The sequence below is a fragment of the Pithys albifrons genome, chromosome 3 (genome assembly GCF_047495875.1).
Source record: "Pithys albifrons albifrons isolate INPA30051 chromosome 3, PitAlb_v1, whole genome shotgun sequence".
In the NCBI taxonomy this organism is placed as follows: domain Eukaryota; kingdom Metazoa; phylum Chordata; class Aves; order Passeriformes; family Thamnophilidae; genus Pithys; species Pithys albifrons.
In genome coordinates, this window is record NC_092460.1 from 81,074,610 (window position 1) to 81,092,277 (window position 17,668).

General features: G+C 36.1%; 1 protein-coding gene across 1 annotated transcript in view; it reads right to left on the reverse strand.

The window, feature by feature from the left end:
- Window positions 1–17,668, reverse strand: part of GRM8 (glutamate metabotropic receptor 8) — a 340,790-nt gene that overhangs the window by 188,095 nt on the left and 135,027 nt on the right. The window contains exons 4-6 of the mRNA XM_071550012.1: window positions 4,196–4,331; window positions 3,562–3,716; window positions 2,469–2,606 (exon numbers count right to left, since the gene is read on the reverse strand). Coding sequence (XP_071406113.1) covers window positions 2,469–2,606; window positions 3,562–3,716; window positions 4,196–4,331 — 429 coding nt within the window. The remainder of the gene's footprint in view (window positions 1–2,468; window positions 2,607–3,561; window positions 3,717–4,195; window positions 4,332–17,668) is intronic.

Consider the following 17,668-nt stretch of genomic DNA (forward strand, 5'->3'; position numbering starts at 1 on the left):
GTCATCGGAACCAACCTCCCTGCTCAAGCAGGGTCACCTTAGACAACATGGCACAGGATACTGTCCAGACAGTTCTTGAATACTTCCAGTGAGGGAGACTCAACAACCTTCCTGGGCAATCTCTTCCTGTGCACAATAACCTGCATATCACTTTTAACAATTGAGCTTGAAATTAGGACTGAGAAACTACACATAAAGCATCAGAGAAAACCCACTGAAAGGACAAATGGGATAGGAGAATTTTCATGGTATCAATATTAAGTTACTAACAACTAAATGTAACAGCTCATATTCTGATGAAATTTGGTGATTCATTAACCACCATTATTTCAGAGCAGACGGCCATGAAGTAAGCCATAAGCCTTCATCTTCACAAGGGAAAGATAAATTCAAGGGTGAGATATTTAATATTTAACAGACATAGATCATAGTGCACTGGCTCATCTTTTTGAGGGCTGTAGTATGAACTAGCCAGGATTTCATTGCTGCCTCTCTTTTGTGTATGGGAGGCCCTGACAAACAAACTGGGGTTGTCAAGATGCTATTTGCTACCTGAGTCCAGACTGGCCTGAGGTCATTCCCCCATTCTCCACCTAGCATTTTCCTTAAATCACAGGAGGTTTATTTTGGACTTACCCCAGACAATCTCTCGTTTCAGTTTACTTAAAATGAATATATTTTGGTTATTTTTGTAGCCCAACCCTTTAAATTTGAGTTAGGTAAGCATAGGGATCATGATGAATCACAAGCTTCTTTCGGGTCTGCTGCAGTCCAAGTGTCTTTTCTATTTTGGCAAGCCAATTTTAAGTGGTTTTAGTGAAGATTCTTATTACTCTTGCAGAAGAATTCATACTTTGTTCCTCTGTGGGTGCAAATGCATGTGCAACCATCATACAAAATCATTCATGTCTTCATCCCACCACTTGATACCATGTTAACTTGCTGGGTGACAAAAATGTGTATTCTTTCTATTTTTAGGCACAGAGAACTTACCACAATTTTGTTTCATAAAATATACAGATAACCGTTTCAATCAGAAATTATTGTGGATCTACCAAGAATACAGCCTATGCATTTTAGACATTACTTTTCACTTGGTAATTTAATTTGACAGATGTGACGAGGCTGAGACAAGTCATACAACCATCTGTGGTAACATTTAGAGCTTCACAAACTACATCACATACACCAGTCATTCCACCTGCAGAACTTAAAAAAAACCATCTATTTTCCACTTAAAATAGAAAAAAAATAATCCCTTGCCAGACATGGGTAACTACCCAGCCATGACTTACTGCTATATAAATCAAGGCCAAGAAGTAAAGGATTAGAGTAATGAGGTATCATTTAGCTCGGTGAGGAACTGAATATTACCCTTCTTTTTTCATGGAGTATGTCAGGAAAGGCAGAAGACAAGGCCTTGCTGAAATGAGAGAGTGCATGCATGGCTCTGATATTTCTGTGAGATGGATCTGATCCTTGTGAAGCCCACTGCAGTAATTGTTTGAATTGATGGCACAGTACACATACAACAAATTTGATGGTTCAGAAAGAGACTGCCAGGAAAATCAAGGCACATCGCAGATGACTTATTTACGTAGTGCAGAAAACTGGGTATTGCTGCTGCCACTAGGCACAGAGATGGTGAGCACGACCAGCAATGCTGGGAGTGGTGGCAGTAACTAAGGAAATAACACTGGGGACCCTGATATTGGGTAAAGGTATTTACACAAGAAGTAAAATAAGCAATCTGCAGTAGACACAGATGGTAACACTCTTGTAATAAATTTTCCAAGTAAAGCAAGGAAACATCTGATAGGGAAGATTCAACTCGGCTACTGATATGACTGCTGCATTAGCTGTTGTGAGAGTTGTAGCTGGATATGATGCCTAAGCAATCAGGTTCATGAAAACTAGTAGAAAGTAGTTTTTGCTCTAACTTTATAGAAGCTTTCAGTTCTATAATACAATATAGAATCCCAGTTTTTACACATGAGGACAAGTAATAAGAACATATCGTTTTCCTTTTTACTCCATCCTCAAAACAGTTTGTAAACTAAATCAGGAGCTCAAGACTTGACCTATCATCAAGACCACAATAGTTTAAACAGAAATTTAATTTTCACTTTATATACTTGATGGATAACAATATAAGAATTACTATGTACTGACAGCTACAGATGGGGTGAGAGAGGAGGTCATTGAAAACATGAACAGAATTGAGCCACTGCCACAGGTCTTAAACAAAATCTGTACCATCACTGGATTTGTGCAAATTAACTACTAGATTTCTCATACATTGTCCATGAATTTTTTCTTCAAGTTTAAAAAAAAGGCCACACTTTCCTTACAACTCAGCAATATGCATTGGAAAAATGAAGGGAGCCAGAAAAGTGATGAAAAGAAAGCAGTTCTTTTTCTGCACTCCTATGAACAATTTTAAGATAATGTTTTACTTTCACAGTTACCTGTGCATTTCTTGATATTGCTATTTCTTTTTCCATGCGATCCTAACTTGCATCCAAAGTTCTCCTCCCAAAATTCTGCAAACCAGACATTTCTTCGATTGTTAGCAAGTGTTCTGCTCCGAAAATATCTATCAAATCCTGCATTCAAGAGAAGGGAAAGAAGCATTAAAATAGGATGTGGTATAAAATAGTAATTTAAAGACAACAGCAGACTTTTTTATAAATATAAAACCAAGAAAAATCTTTAGATACAAACTACTATAATAAGATATTTTATAAGCATAGTAATATCTAAAGATTAGATTTCATTTCAAGGTCACATAAAATCATGGGTTACCTCTTTGTTGTATCAGAAGGCTTCCAAAACACCTAAATTTCTTGTTCTATTTATATATCTAAAGACACCAGGTGAAAAAATAAAGATTTCTGCTGAAACTTGATTCCCAACTTTACCCCTACAATCCAGCAGTCATAATCAAATCATGATTAACACATCCCATCTGGATTAAGCTCTTTACAAATATGTCCCTGTGGCAAAATTCTTTATATAACATCAATAGTGCTCATTTTTCCTAATCATTTACTAATTTAGTGCACTTACCCAGACACTAAGAGATGTTACTATGTCCAGTACCCTCACAGGAATAAGGTGCTTCAAACCACCTTCCACTTCATCCACCAAGTCAGAATTTTTGTTAATATAGTGGCTACTTAAAGTAAGTTTAGGAGAGGAGAGCAGGGCATAAATCGATATCCTTCCCAGTGAAGAATCTGACTCATTATCATTCATCCAATATTCTCATTATTTGTCCCAAAACCTCAGCAGGCTACCAGTAAGAAACTCTCTACTTCATATGTCCTCATTAGTAGAAAATTATAAGATCACTCAATTGGAAATTCAGCATCTCCTCATCTCAATAGGGATATTAAATGATTGTCGGATCAGGCTCACTTAAGTTACTTAGTTGGAAGGTTTTTCCTGATTTCCCTGTAATCAAGGACTACATGAATTTTAATTTTTCTTTTTTTTTAAAGACCTGTGGTACTTGAACACTGGCAGAAAATGAGAGGTTTGTGTCATGTGCATCCCTACCATCTATTGATGTTCTTTTGGGTAGAATAGTTACTGCTCCTTCTGCAATCTCCTCCTGCTGCTGAACTGGTGAAATTTTTGACCCCCAGCTATCTGAGCCAATCCAGAGGAAATGTCCAGACTGATTAGCTTTTTTGGCTGCTTCGAGTATTCGCCTGAAAAGAAACAACAAATTGCTAATTAAACAAACTACGTTTACACAGAACTTGAGAATCCCCAGCATTCATTTTGGTTATGCATAAGTAAACTTACACTAACCAAGTAGTCAATAGTTTTCACAGTCTACAGCATGTTCAACAATAGCTGTAATGAACTCAAGATAGAGCAATATAGATGTTAATTTGTTTCATCTTTAGCAATATTTTTCCTAGCATTCTTATTGGTTTCTTCCTTTTCAGTCATCAAATAACAATCTACAGGCACTGGACTCAGGGACTAGGAACAGGTCAGAACTACACAGAATAAAGGACCAGCACACTATATAATTACAAGTCAATTTCTTATCATCATATTCCCACAAATTTTTACATGGAAGTGAATATGAAACTCCTTTGCTACTCTATTTTGCACCAGGAAAAAAAGCATCTTTGTGAAGAGGAAACATCTTCAATACACAAAATTAGGGAACAGGCACCTAATATCATCTTCATTCGCAAACATGATCACTGCTCGAGCATTTGGAGTTTCCAGCAAGCGCTTGATGATCTTTTCAAATTCTCCTGGTCTTGGTTCCCGAGGGATTTTGAGTGACTGAGCAATGCAAACACCTCCTAAGAAAAATTAAAAGGATAAAAAGAAAATTAACACAGTAAATACCCACAGTGAAGATATTCCACCATTAACCAGGCAATCAGAGAAAGCAGCGGCTGATCTGAGATAGAGCAGTACAGCCGAAGGTAAAATTATCTGTGTATTTTGAAATATTCACTGTACTTGCTTACACATTTAAATGTTGCCCTAAATATTGCAACAATTACTCGTTACTTTGTTTTTTTAAATACATTTTTAAACAGAATCCTGAGGTATATTGTCGTCAAGCACCATACTCTGGCTCAGCTGGACTGAATTCCACAAGACCTACCTAATTCATGGCAGATGAGAACCCAGCCTTGCCACAGCATTGCATTGAATTATGGAGCTGCAATTTTACAGTTAGTTACCTTATGTTCACAGAACCACAGAATATGCTGAGTTGGAAGGGACACACAAGGATCGAGTCCAACTCCTCACCATGCACAGGACCATACCCAAAAGTCACACCATGTGCCTGACAGTATCATCCAAACCCTTCTTGAAACTCTGTCAGGCTTGGTGTTGGGATCACTTCTCTGGGGAGCCTGTTCAGTTCCCAATCACTCTCTGGAGGAAGAACATTTTTCTAATATCCAACCTAAACGCCCCCTGACACAACTTCAGGCCATTCCCTTGGGTTTTGTCACTGATCATCACAGAGAAGAGATCAGTGTCTGTCCCTCCTCTTCCTTTCATGAGGAAGTTGCTCCTAACGTGGCTCTTCAGGATCGGGTACAGTCAAACACCTGTGCTTTTTCAGCAAAGAGTACAATGTAGAGAATTTGCAATGTTCTTTTATTAATGAATACATACAGATCACTTTTAATTGTTATTATGACATTCTTAATTAAGTTGTCTTAATTATTTAAGAGGTTGTCATTGAATATTCTAAATAAATAATCAGCAAATGAACACAAACTCAGAGATGATATTTATATCACTTCCTGACAGAGGGAGGAAATGCTAATGGAAATCTTTATATTTTGCCTGTCAAGAAAAAAAAGGGCCAAATTTCTACAGAAACTTAGTGCTTTCTCATGGCTTTCTTACACCAGTTCAGGGGAATCTCTACTTCCCAGTTATTATACTGTTATCTGTGTTTGAGCATTCAAGGACAAAAATTCCTTGATCCTGTTTCTTGAATCATTGATTCCATATTGGCAGCAACTTCCTATACCATAGATGATCTTTCTATTATAGTTTGATTATATGCCTATTTGAATTATTTTTTTCTTTAAGAACTGTTGCCTGTTTCTCATTACTACATCTAACTATCATTAATATCTGTTCTTGCCTGTTGTTATTCCAAACATAAGAGCCTCTTGTGAAGAACTGAATCATTAATAAACTCAGAAAATTAAGGAAATGAGAAAATGTTTACTTCTAACAAGAAGTGACATGTTACTACACAAAAGCAAAGGAAAAAGTTTTGCATCTCTGGATCTAAATACTTCTACACTGATGATTGCCTTGAGTGTGCATAAGAATACGTTTTAAAAGAGATGTTCTATTTTTTAATGAATCGTGGTATTTATCTTCTGATATGTAAGATAATTTGAGGCACATACATTTCAATGTATCCATTAAAGCCCCAATTAGATGGCTACACTGTGTATGGGGAGGCTTTCCAACACTCTCAGCAGTCTTGACCCCCCTATCAAAATGTCAGCCTTCTGGTTTTCCAAACTACTTCACTAATTAGGTTGAAGCTCACAGTGATAGGATTTGAACAAAAACAAGGGTTCAGCCAGGTGAAGCTTGGGAGGTAGACTTATATGAAGATTTTATTGAGGTGCCTTGTGTAAGCTTTCTTAAGCTTAATGTATTTAATCTTTAAGCAAAACAAGTAAACAAAATGGAGGTATTCCTGAGGGTATTTTTATTTCTTTTACTCAAAAAAAAAACAAAAAACAAAAAACAAACAAACAAAAAAAAAACAACAACAACCTAGGAATGGTTCAAAGCTACCCCAAGTCTGTCAGTGACTTAGAGGCTTTTTGACAATGCCCTTTATAACATGCTTTAACTTTTTTGTCAGCTGTGATTTGGACAGCCAGTAGGACTACATGATCATCATAGGTCCCTTACAAATAAAATTTCTATTCTATTTTAGTCTATGTAATATTTAGAAAATACTTGGGATTCATTATCAGATTTTGTGCTGCCTTTGCAGAATGTCATTGACTTCAGTAGCTCTCTGCAAAGGCAGATCCTAAGTTTGAATCAAGTTTAGACATGGCATAAAAGAAGCATAGAATTATCAACTGTCAGTGTAAAAATAACCACTTTCAAATTATATCAACTGGTTTTAGTCACAGGCAAACATATCACCTTCTTCAGTTAGACATCAATTACTTGTGATGTTACATTATTATTTTATTAGATTGAGAAATTCACTCTACAGCATAGGCTTGTCCTGAATTCTTCTCTGCTTTACATGAATGAAATATCTGCAAGTCAGAACATCTGCTATTTCCAATAAAAACTGCTTGTACATAGTCCTTTACCATCTATAAATAGTGTAACAATATAACATAAATAATTTACTCATCTGTTTTAAAATGGAATATAGAGCCTTTTTCTGGCATTAAATTGCTTCTCATTTTTATGAACATCTTGGCTCTTCATGATGGGCAACTAATTTGCCAATAACAACAAATAAGCATTTTATAGCAGGTGATGCTCATATTCACCAAGTATTTTTGAAAATCCAGTAATGAAAATATGGACATTGGGCTGTGAAAAGCTTTGGCCAATTATCTAAGCTGAAATCAGTCATTCTGCCCCAAAGGAACATAGATCTAAAAACTTACATAAAGGAAGAATTTCTTACCTCATATATTTTGAGTGCATTTTTCGACTACTTCTACTCATGCAAACACCCTTAGGAAAAAATTATTCTATCCACATAAAACTCAAATGCAAATACTACAAAATGCATATATATAATAAACTACATACAACCATCTACAATCTGCATGAAATGGATATGAAGCAATGGAAAACTACAGCTATTTTTTCACAAAAATAGTGTAGAAAAAACACCATTTCATCATTGCAGCAGCAAGTTCAGTCATGACTGTTCTGTGTATCTTGGCACCTCTGCAGTGAAGAACGTGTTAAGTACTACAAAGAACAAAATAAATTTACTTCAGCCTTGTTGCTACAGTTATAATTAATTGTGTAGGCTACCTCCAAAACAAAAAAACACTTTGTATACATCCTTACCTATATATTGCTTATACAACTGTTGCTCAAACAAATAACAGGGTATCAATTTTCAGCTAATGATGAAATGCTAGACCCACAAAGGCACTCACAACATTATGGTGTCTAACCTCTTGGCACCCTTCTGCCTTTGAAATCTACAGTCTGGGCTAGATGCCCAGACATGGAGATAAGTGCCTAGGAAAAGGATTCCTATGAGCCAGCAAACTGAATAAGGAATAATTATTTCTCCAAAATAAGTAGCTGATGTACTAAAAGGACAGGTTTTAAGGCCAGTAGCAAGGATTTATCTTATGAAGTGTGAACAAAAGAGAGATTTCCCCAAATCAAGAAGGAATAGGTTTGAGAACAGATGTCTCATACATGATTCCAGTGGATTTACCATTTGCTGCAGAGGTGCCAAAGGGCAGATGGTTTAGACATCTAATATCCCTGGAGAATTTATGGCTCTGAATCATAAGACCAAATAGCGTCTACACATTTCACTCTGTCAGCATTTCTGACTGATTTGGCATGATGACTGCTTGTCCCTGTGGCTGGCTTTTAAAACCTTTGTTATCCTTCAGTACCTGGGGAATGCACTTAAAAAAAAATGAATTGGTCTAAATTTTTCTTGGCCAAAATGATGATAAATCTAACATTTGTATGAGGAAATGAGAACTAACTTTTCTCTTACTGAAAATGAAGTTATATATTTAAGCCCCATCAATTAAAAGGACCTATGATAAAGCTTCAGAGAGCATTACACTAAAAGCTGTTATTGAGACCAAGAAGGAAGTTAGCCAGACAGACTCATTTCAGGTAGCTCTACTATGAACAGACACCAGTAATTTACCCACTGCTACTTTACCCGTTCCCTAATTCATATATGACACAGGAGATGAAATTAAGAGTTTGCTTCTGTCACACTTTTAAAAAACATTAAGAGGGCACTGATGGAAAGTAGTTCTTCAGCTAGTCTGGGGAAAAAAGTCTTAGCACTAAACTGTGCTAAGCTTCTTTTGTCTGTTCTCAGATCTGTAAAGCTAAGGTCATTCTCAGTCATCCCAGAGCTTGATTTGAGGAATAAAACAGTTAGTATGAACTGCATTATGTCAGTGATGACAAGTACCCATTTGTCTTCTGTCTAGAACCTATGAAGTGCAATACCCAGCACCTGGGGCCAGGGGATGATAAAGAGAGGTGGGAGCTGGAAATGAGGCTCACAGCAGGAGCTGCCTCACTTGTGATCAGAGGCTCAGTCCAGCCACTCTGCACTATGGTTGGCAGCTCGCAACACATGTGCTTTTAAAAATGAAGTTGTAGCCAGATCTACAATAACATTTCTTAGTCTTTTTCTCCATTGTGATAAAAATAACATCTTAAAAAACTTGTTCCAGGCTAGGCTCAGTTTGCTTACAGGTGCTCTGTATAACACAGCTTATGGGAAACAGGTTATCACCAAGGAAATGGGAGATTTTGAAGATATTGTCAGTACACTGGATCAATAAACCTGGGTTTTTTGGTGCTCTTACAATGATTCCACCAATGGGGGAAAAAAATACATGTACTACCGGAATATTTTTGGCAGTTAAAATTACAATTATTTTATAATAATAAATACATATTTTTACTCCCAGGGTTTCTGAAGTCACAAGATGGCGTGCTGATTGTAAACCATTACATAATCAACTATATGGAGTTGGGTATCAGAAGAAGTGACATTGAATGTGTATCTGGTAAATAGCAAACAGACTTGGTAGAAAACTTGCACTAACAAATTAATTTCCTGAAGGAAAAAATGACAAAGATAAATGCAAATACAAGGGCTGTATTTGTCTCCCACTACAGCTACGACTCAGCACTACATTCTGGATCAGCTTAGTAGGATACACAAGAAAGGGTATTGTCTTTGTATCAAAAGAAGGTGAAGAGTTTTCAGTTCAAGTGTGATCAGTATTGTGATCCCAACCATCACAATACTCAGAACCAGTTCAGCCTCTAAACTGTTTTATTTGCTAACATAAATAAAACACTAGCCATAGCACTGTAATAGGGAATGGATCAAGCTATGCACTTGCTTTGACAAGCTATTTATATCTTAGCATAAGGACGTATACCTCACCTGTCTCAGTATACATCATTACAAGTCGATTATTTCACAACAGCTTCATCATAAATCACATAGTTCCTGAAAAAGCTCAGAACAAACAGCCAGGGCATATCTGGGATCCACTCCTGCCTGGCAAGAATTTCTCAGCTGCCTTCAAGCAGACACTTCCTTTTTTAAGATGAATTATATGTGACTGGTCATTAGGCCAATAAAATTTTAATGCAGGCCTGTGGAAAGTTTCCAAAAGACATTGCAGAAATATGTGAAGGCAGATAAGTTCTTATTCCAAGTCAGGGAACAGATGTCAGAGACTCTGAAGAGGACTCAGTTAGAAACTCCTGTGAGGCCCACATGGTGCTGCTGCAGGCAGACAGAGCCTATGTCTGACAGGACACTGCACACTTCTGACAGTATGACATGATGTAGATAAACATGAGGAAAACCAGACAATTATATTTCTCTTCCTCTTCAAGTATTTTCACTGATTATATTAAAAGTTTACAAAGTCTAGACCTGGTTATATTAAAAGTCCATTCCAATTGCCAGGAACCTAGATCAGCATGAAGATTTTTGAAGATGCTAAAAACGACAAGATGCCCCAAACTCAAGGTATGTGCACAAAAATCAGGATAGTCTGTGAGTGCATCAAAACATTCTTTTCAAGCAGAGAGAGTTCATTATTTGAAAAATTTGGATAGTAGGAAATCTGAATGTTAAAGAAAAATAAGATAAGTGACTGTTCTGCATGATACTTTCATGGATATTGATAATCAGTACATTTTCTCAGCAGATCATCAAATACCTCAGCAAAAAATTCACTGACCTACTTTTGTAAAGACAGTTAATTCTTCAGCCAATAGTGCCAGTACTTTTTAAAGTAAGGTAATAGAAAAAAAATAATTTCAAAAAATAAGGAATTTAAACAATAATTCACTCTGAATGGACAAAAGTAGCACTTAGTATCCAATACACTAAAGTATAATGAGAGATTTTGTTACAACCTTTGAACAGACAGAAATCTGCATTTCAAACCCATACATTGCTGTCTTTTTTACTTTACTTAAGTAAAACATTTCCTCAAAATCTCTTATTATTTGTGACAAACATTTTTATTGCAGAAGCAGGTCAATGATGCTTTTTAACTAACATGTCAGCTACAGTCATGAGCTTTTCTACTCAAAACTAATATCCTTTAGGCGATCAAAATCCCTCTTTTTTATTTTAGTGTTCAGGAAAAGGCTTTTTAGTGAAGGGTTTATTGTTGTGTCTCACTTTTAATAATTCTTTTACAAAAAAAATTAGAAAACATTAAGTGAGATCATGAAAGAACACAAAAAATTCTGATAAGTACAATTCATCTATTCCTTTTAAAACTATTTTTTACACTTCTCCATGTATTCATAGGCTTACAGCCATGCATATTTCACAAACACATGTGTCCTCACACTTCCTTACATGGTGGGCAAAGCAGATGCTGATTCTAAAATGGAAAAGGAAGAAAGAAAAAGAGTTCTGCCTTCATATGAGACCACTGACTATTGGTTTCAGTCATCAGAATCGGTTTCTAAGGTGACATGAACCAAGAGAAATCTGCTATTTTGTACTTACATTCTGAACAGTAAAATATTGTCTTTTCATTTTTTTCTTTTTTTTCCCCCCAGAAGAAACAGTTCCAAATGTACCACTACATATTCCATTAACATCAGCATTTGATGGAAAATAACTGCAAGGGATATTCTCCCCATCACCAAACCTACTGATTTGGGGGGGGTGTGGGGGGTTCAGGTTTGTGGAAAAAAAAAAAAGCCAACCCACAAGCTACATATTTTTCATCCTTTTGACTTTTTAGTGCTATTTGTGTACATGAAAGCCAACTTTCACAGTCTTGAAAGTGAGAGGCTAAAAGAAAAATTCATCTGTAGTGGAGATGTTTATGAATGAGTAAAAATCATATAGCCAGACTGAAAAAAAAAAAGGCCTGAAAAGAATGAATTCTGAAAGGCTGTGAGAGAGAATTTTTCCTCTTCACAGTAAATCACTATATAACTAGTTCAGAAAGGACATGAGATGCCCAGTTAAACTTCAAAACAATCTGTGGCCAAAATAATGTAATTGAAATTGGCCTCCACTTACATTTACTGGTCAACTGTTGCAATGCTTTCACAGTTATGTCTTTTTTTATCATTGCAGTGGGTATGAATATTTCCCTCTGGGGAAACATTCTTCTTCTTACTTGCAGATTTAGAACTTGCAGAGGCATAATACAAAATAAGGAAACATACTGCTATTTTCTGTTTTCTGGCTACATGCCAGGTACAGCCTTAAGGAGAAAGGGAAAGCCCACTCATTTTTTTTTTTTGGGGGGGGGGACGGGGGGTATTTCTAAAGATCTGGAAAGCTTAGGTTATGAAAAGAAATTTCATAAATTCTAAAATATTTTCCAGCTATGTTTTTAAAATAATATCAGTTCTGGTTTATATCAAAATAATATCATGAACTCAAGGCCTGGTCTGTGGTTTTTTCTACAAAAGTAAATTTGCTTGAATATGGCCCTCATTCTTTCCTTCATTTCTCTAAATTTCCCCATATTAATGGGCCTGAGTAGTTGCAAAGATTTGGATTAGGTATTTTAGGGAGGTGAGGTGCAAATAGCCTATTAAAAAAATTCTGGAGGTGGGTCAGGTATAAGAATTGTCAGCTCACCTCTAAGTACTGGCTCCAAGTCACAATCCCCAGTGGTTTATAGAGCATCTCAAAGATGACACAGGAGCTTATAGCATTCCTTGTAACTAATTATGTTTAAACAGGAAAACAAAGTCCATCCCAAGAAGGGCTGGATTCTGTTAAAACATTCTTTTCTAAATAAATATAACCTTTCTTATTTCAATACAGTTTGCTCCCTACAGTGTTCTTTAGTTTAACAGTTTTTTATTCCATTCCCCACCCTGTTTATTTTTAATATTTTACCAGGGATATAAAAGACTGTTTTAAGTTACGTTTTCCTGGGTTGCCTGATTTTAATGCTAGGCTGGTATCCTACGTCTGTCTTGCATCCCTCTTAATGCTACCATGGTGTTCAGGGATTGCATTCAGTCACCTCCTTTGAACTGAAACACTGTACACAGGCAGTGGAACCAGACTTTTAATCATACCTTCTAAGAAAAATAGCAGCTGTGATTAATGTTCTCATTTTAATATTTCTTGGTCTGCTTTCATGAGTGAAGACACTCTTCTTCTTTGTGGTCATAAAATAATCACAGGTTTCTTGTATTCATTAGAATTTTTAAAAAATCGTTTCTACCTTTTGCTATCTTCAAGAAGGTATGTAGCAAAATCAATTTTCATCTTTCTTCATGTATTTCTGTAACCACACAGTCGAGTATCAGGAAATTATTCTTAAAATTAGGGATGTGTTATTTAGATTAAGCTGTCTCTAATCATCCAATATTTATTTTCTCATAATTTGAGCTACGAAAATAGTTTGCATATAAAGAATTACTTAATTTTAATGAAGATAAGTCTGAGTTTGACTACGGATGTTTGAACTTGAATGTGACATTCAAAAAAGAGACTCAAATTTGAAGTTCAAAAAATAGAGTCAAAAAATAACTGTCAGCTATTTTTTGGATGAAACTGGGGACATAGAATACTGAAGTTTTCTCTACATGAAATTATAAGTACAAATTTGCAATGGAAATCCCTTTTGACAGAGAATCTTACAGGTAAATATAGTCCCCAGGAAGTAAATATAATATAGATTTACAGTCTCCTACAACAAAATGGAGATGCTCATGGTGATAATGTCAATTACTGCATAAATTCTTTACATGCCACACAGACGTTAAGCCCATGATAACATTATTTAAGTGCTCACTTGCAGCCTTGTGCTCAAGGAGTCTCATCTGCTTTCACGGAAATTTCATCAGGAGCTCTGATGACTTCAGCCATGTAGGAACAAGCTGAAGTTCTCTTCTAAGTTATGATTATCTTGCAGAGATGACATCATGTATGCAGAGCTCTGTTCATGGATCAGACTAAAATACAAAATATTTTCAGGCCCAAAGGGAAAATTATCATCTACCTTGGCCTCTTCCATACTAAAGGGTAAGCATAATCTTTTTCAAAAGCCTAATTTACCTTTTGGAAAGGCAGTTCCATTAAAAATTAAATATTTTGGACTTGTTTGACAAAATTTGAAAGAAATAATAAGGCAGTGGTTATTTTTTTTCTTTTATCTTGACAATATTAAAACATTAAGATAAAATTTGATTTTTTTTATTTCAAACGTGTAACTTTTTTTTCTAATTCAATACAAGATAACATGCTAGCATTACTGAGGCTGAGAAATTGAATACTTGAGAATTAAAAGTTTGTTTTCTCTATGGATTTCTGAAATTTCACAAAGCAAATTTCAGTATTTTTTAAATGTTTTTCAATATCTGAATTTTCAGTCTAGTGGAAATAATAATTTCTGAGTGGTTCCATGTGTGGTGAGTCAAAGAATCTTACCCTGTAATGTCTGAAACCGGATGCTTTCCATCTCAGCTGAAGTTCATATAGATATAAAAATAAGCAATTCAAGGTATGAAGGGTGCACCATACCCCCATAGAAGTGTCTCAAATTATTTACAATCCTCATTACTGACCAAAAAAAAAGTCCTTTTAATCATTTAATGTTTCTAACTTCAGTTTGTAAACAACTCGGTCTGTTTACACCTTTTCCATGAAAACAGATATCCACCTCCTCATTCTTCCAAACAAAACTTGTCTAATGACTCACATCTGTCTTTTGTTTGAGGACACAAATATCAGATTAATCTGAATTACTCCTATCTTATAAATCATGCAGTAGGCATATACAAAGGATTCCGGATAGGTCTGATGAGTGATCTGATTCAGATCACACTACTTCTAAAATGGGGGGAATACACTGCCTTGCCTTGTTGGGAAATGACCAGCAAACAGGATCAAATTCTGCTGTTATGTGGTCTGTCACTAGTTGTAATAGGACAGGATTTAACCCTGCCTGTCCTTTTTTTCAGACAGTGGAAACATGGCTTCATTCTCATTACCACTCTGAAAGGAACAGGTGCTCTACCTAACATCAAAGAAGGAAAAACACGAGGAGAAAGTTGCTACCCATGCAGGCATCGAAGTGCACAGCTAATCCCCTGTGAAAAATAGCAGCTAGTGGGAAAAAGTTTTTCTTCTCCTAGTCCAAACTTGGAAAGTCTCAGGTAGACTATGTGAAGGTCACTAAACCTCACCCAAGCTGCTAAGTGACATCAGATGAATGGATGCAACTGTGTTCAGAATTTAAGATGCTAAAAGTACACTACAGTAAAAGAGAAATCTGGATACTTTAATAATGTAGTTGTAAAATGGATGAGAAGTAATATCTGTCAATCAACAAAGGCTTAGGACATAGAAAATAAATACTGGGAAGGTGGTTGGACCATGGTTTAATCCTTGCCACAGAGCTGCACCCTTCTCTTTTCTACTATAGACAAAATGTTGCAAGTGCTTGTCAGGATTTAATTTAATGTTTTAAAATTAGAAAAATCCAGACCTAACTCTTTCCATGTAAATTTAGCTGTGCTACAGTAAATCATCATTAGCTGTAAAATAAATTGAAGGAAGTGGTTTCTGTGTTATAGATTATGTATTCATTATATCTAGTAACTGACAAAGGATATCTGCAGCTCATCCCCTTTTAATGCAAGCTTTGATAGATCCACAACATTTTTTAGATAATGAGGAAAAAAACCACCCCAACAAGGAAACAAAAAAATAGTCACTAAGTACAAAATTGCTTTTACTGAGCATTGCAACACCATTATGCTGTGAATACAAGGTGAAATAAAAGCCTCTTTCAGCCTACATCTAGTCTCTACATAGAACTTGGATCAACGAACTATCACATCAAGGGCCTGAAATATTTTCCTTTGTCCATGCAACTCATCTGATCACATGGTTTCAGTAATCTGAGACAATTCTTCTATTGCATGTAACATTTTTAAGCAACCTCCATTATGTTTTTATTTTTCCCAAAAGCTGCCAAAAATTATACCAGACAAAAATCTGTTATCCATGGTGCATTTATATCTCACATATTATAAAAGAAAAATGCAGAAATTCATGTTTTCAAAATTTTTTAATTCTGAAATGTATTGCCCATCAAATCTGTCAAAAGATGTGACAGGGAAAATGATGGTGCTTCAATTTGCTTTGAGTTATATATTGCATAAAGACATATGATTAGCCCCATGGACTCACGAGAAAGAAACTCCACATTGCAGTAACAAAAAATCCATCCTATATTTCTTGAAAGTAGCAAGGGAGGATTAAAAAAAAAAAAAAAAAAAGATAACACAGAAGACAAAGAGAAGATAACAAAGCAAGTAAGGACTGGAGAGCTGTTCAGTGTAATGCAAGAATAATAGCGCTGACTCTAAAACAAAGTCTTCTGCAAGTGCTTACTGCTAAAATAATAATATACCTCTGTTTGCAATGCTTTATGATTATTCATTGTCAAGTTTTGAAGTGTAAAAAATGTGTAGTAGGAAAGAATCCCTTATTCTCCAGACTTGCTCTGCTTATTTAAATAAGTTTCATCAGTGAAATACATACTGCTAAGAGAAAGAGTAGAGAAGGGTCTTCCAAACTCTTTGTAGTAAAGCTACTATAGGAGATTGCATTGAAATATTCAAGTCAAATGTGCATTTTCAAATCCCAGAAGAACTCAACAAAAGATATTAGAAATATGAGTTTTAAAATTTTTGATTTTCCAATTTCTGAATTCTGAGAATAGACAAAGTACCACAACTTTGAGAATACTTTTCTGCATATTAGAAGCATTGCTATTGGCCAAAGATATACAAAGTTCCACTGAATTCAGTATTCAAAGAGACAGTATCAATTGGAATGCCTTGCCCATCATTTAGAAGGTTTTCAGTTATAGAAAGATGGAAAAGGAAATCAATTTTAATAGCATGCAGGTTTTGGCTGGGATAGAGCGATTATTATTTTTTTTAATAGTAGCTTGTACAGTGCATGTTTTGGATTTAGGATGAGAATAATGCTGATAAACACAGGGATGCTTTTGTTACCGCTGAGCAGTGCTTACACAGAGCCCAGGACCTTTCTGCCTCACACCCCACCTCACCTGTGAGGAGGCTGGGGGGCACAAGAAACTGTGAGGGGACACAGCCGGAACAGCTGACCCAAGGGACATACGCAGCTGACCCTCAGTGTATAAAGCTGGGGAGAAAAGGAAGGCAGGAGTGATGGCATTTGTCTTCCCACATCCCTGTTACACATTATGGAGCACTGCTTTCTGGGGGATGGCTGAACACCTGCCTACCCATGGGAAGTGGTGAATTAATTCATTGTTTAGATTTGCTTCTGTGCACGGCTTTTGCTTTACCTTTTAAACTGTCTTTATCTCAACACAAAAGTTTTCTTATTCTGATTCTCTCCCCCATCCTCCTGTGAGGTTGAATGACTGAGGGGCTGTGTGGGGCTTAGCTGTCAGCTAAGGTCAAACCACAACAAATAGTAAAAACCAAGACAGCCCTAAGGAGCACAAACAACTTCTGCCCTCTTTTTCCTTGTGCTGGATTCTTGCAGAGGGACTGACTTGTTTTCAAACAGAGTATCCAAAAAACAAAAATGAAAGGAATATGAGAGAAAAAAAGTATATGAACTGCAGAATATTTGTCCTTATAGCTTTTCTGAAAATAGATTTAATTCCAGTTAAAAAAGCAACATTATATGTATACATACACAGCAGTTTAAGACAGCAAGATGCTGTCTACAATATCTCTTTACAAGAAGACAAGTCAGGGACAGTGAGTTTGCTTGTTCATGAATTTCCAGATAGTGGCATATGCACTTGAGGTCAGCTAGAACCCATACTAGCCATTTGTGTACAATACACAAGGCATACTTCAACATCAAGCAATGCATAAGGACACTGTCCTGTGCTGTCTCATG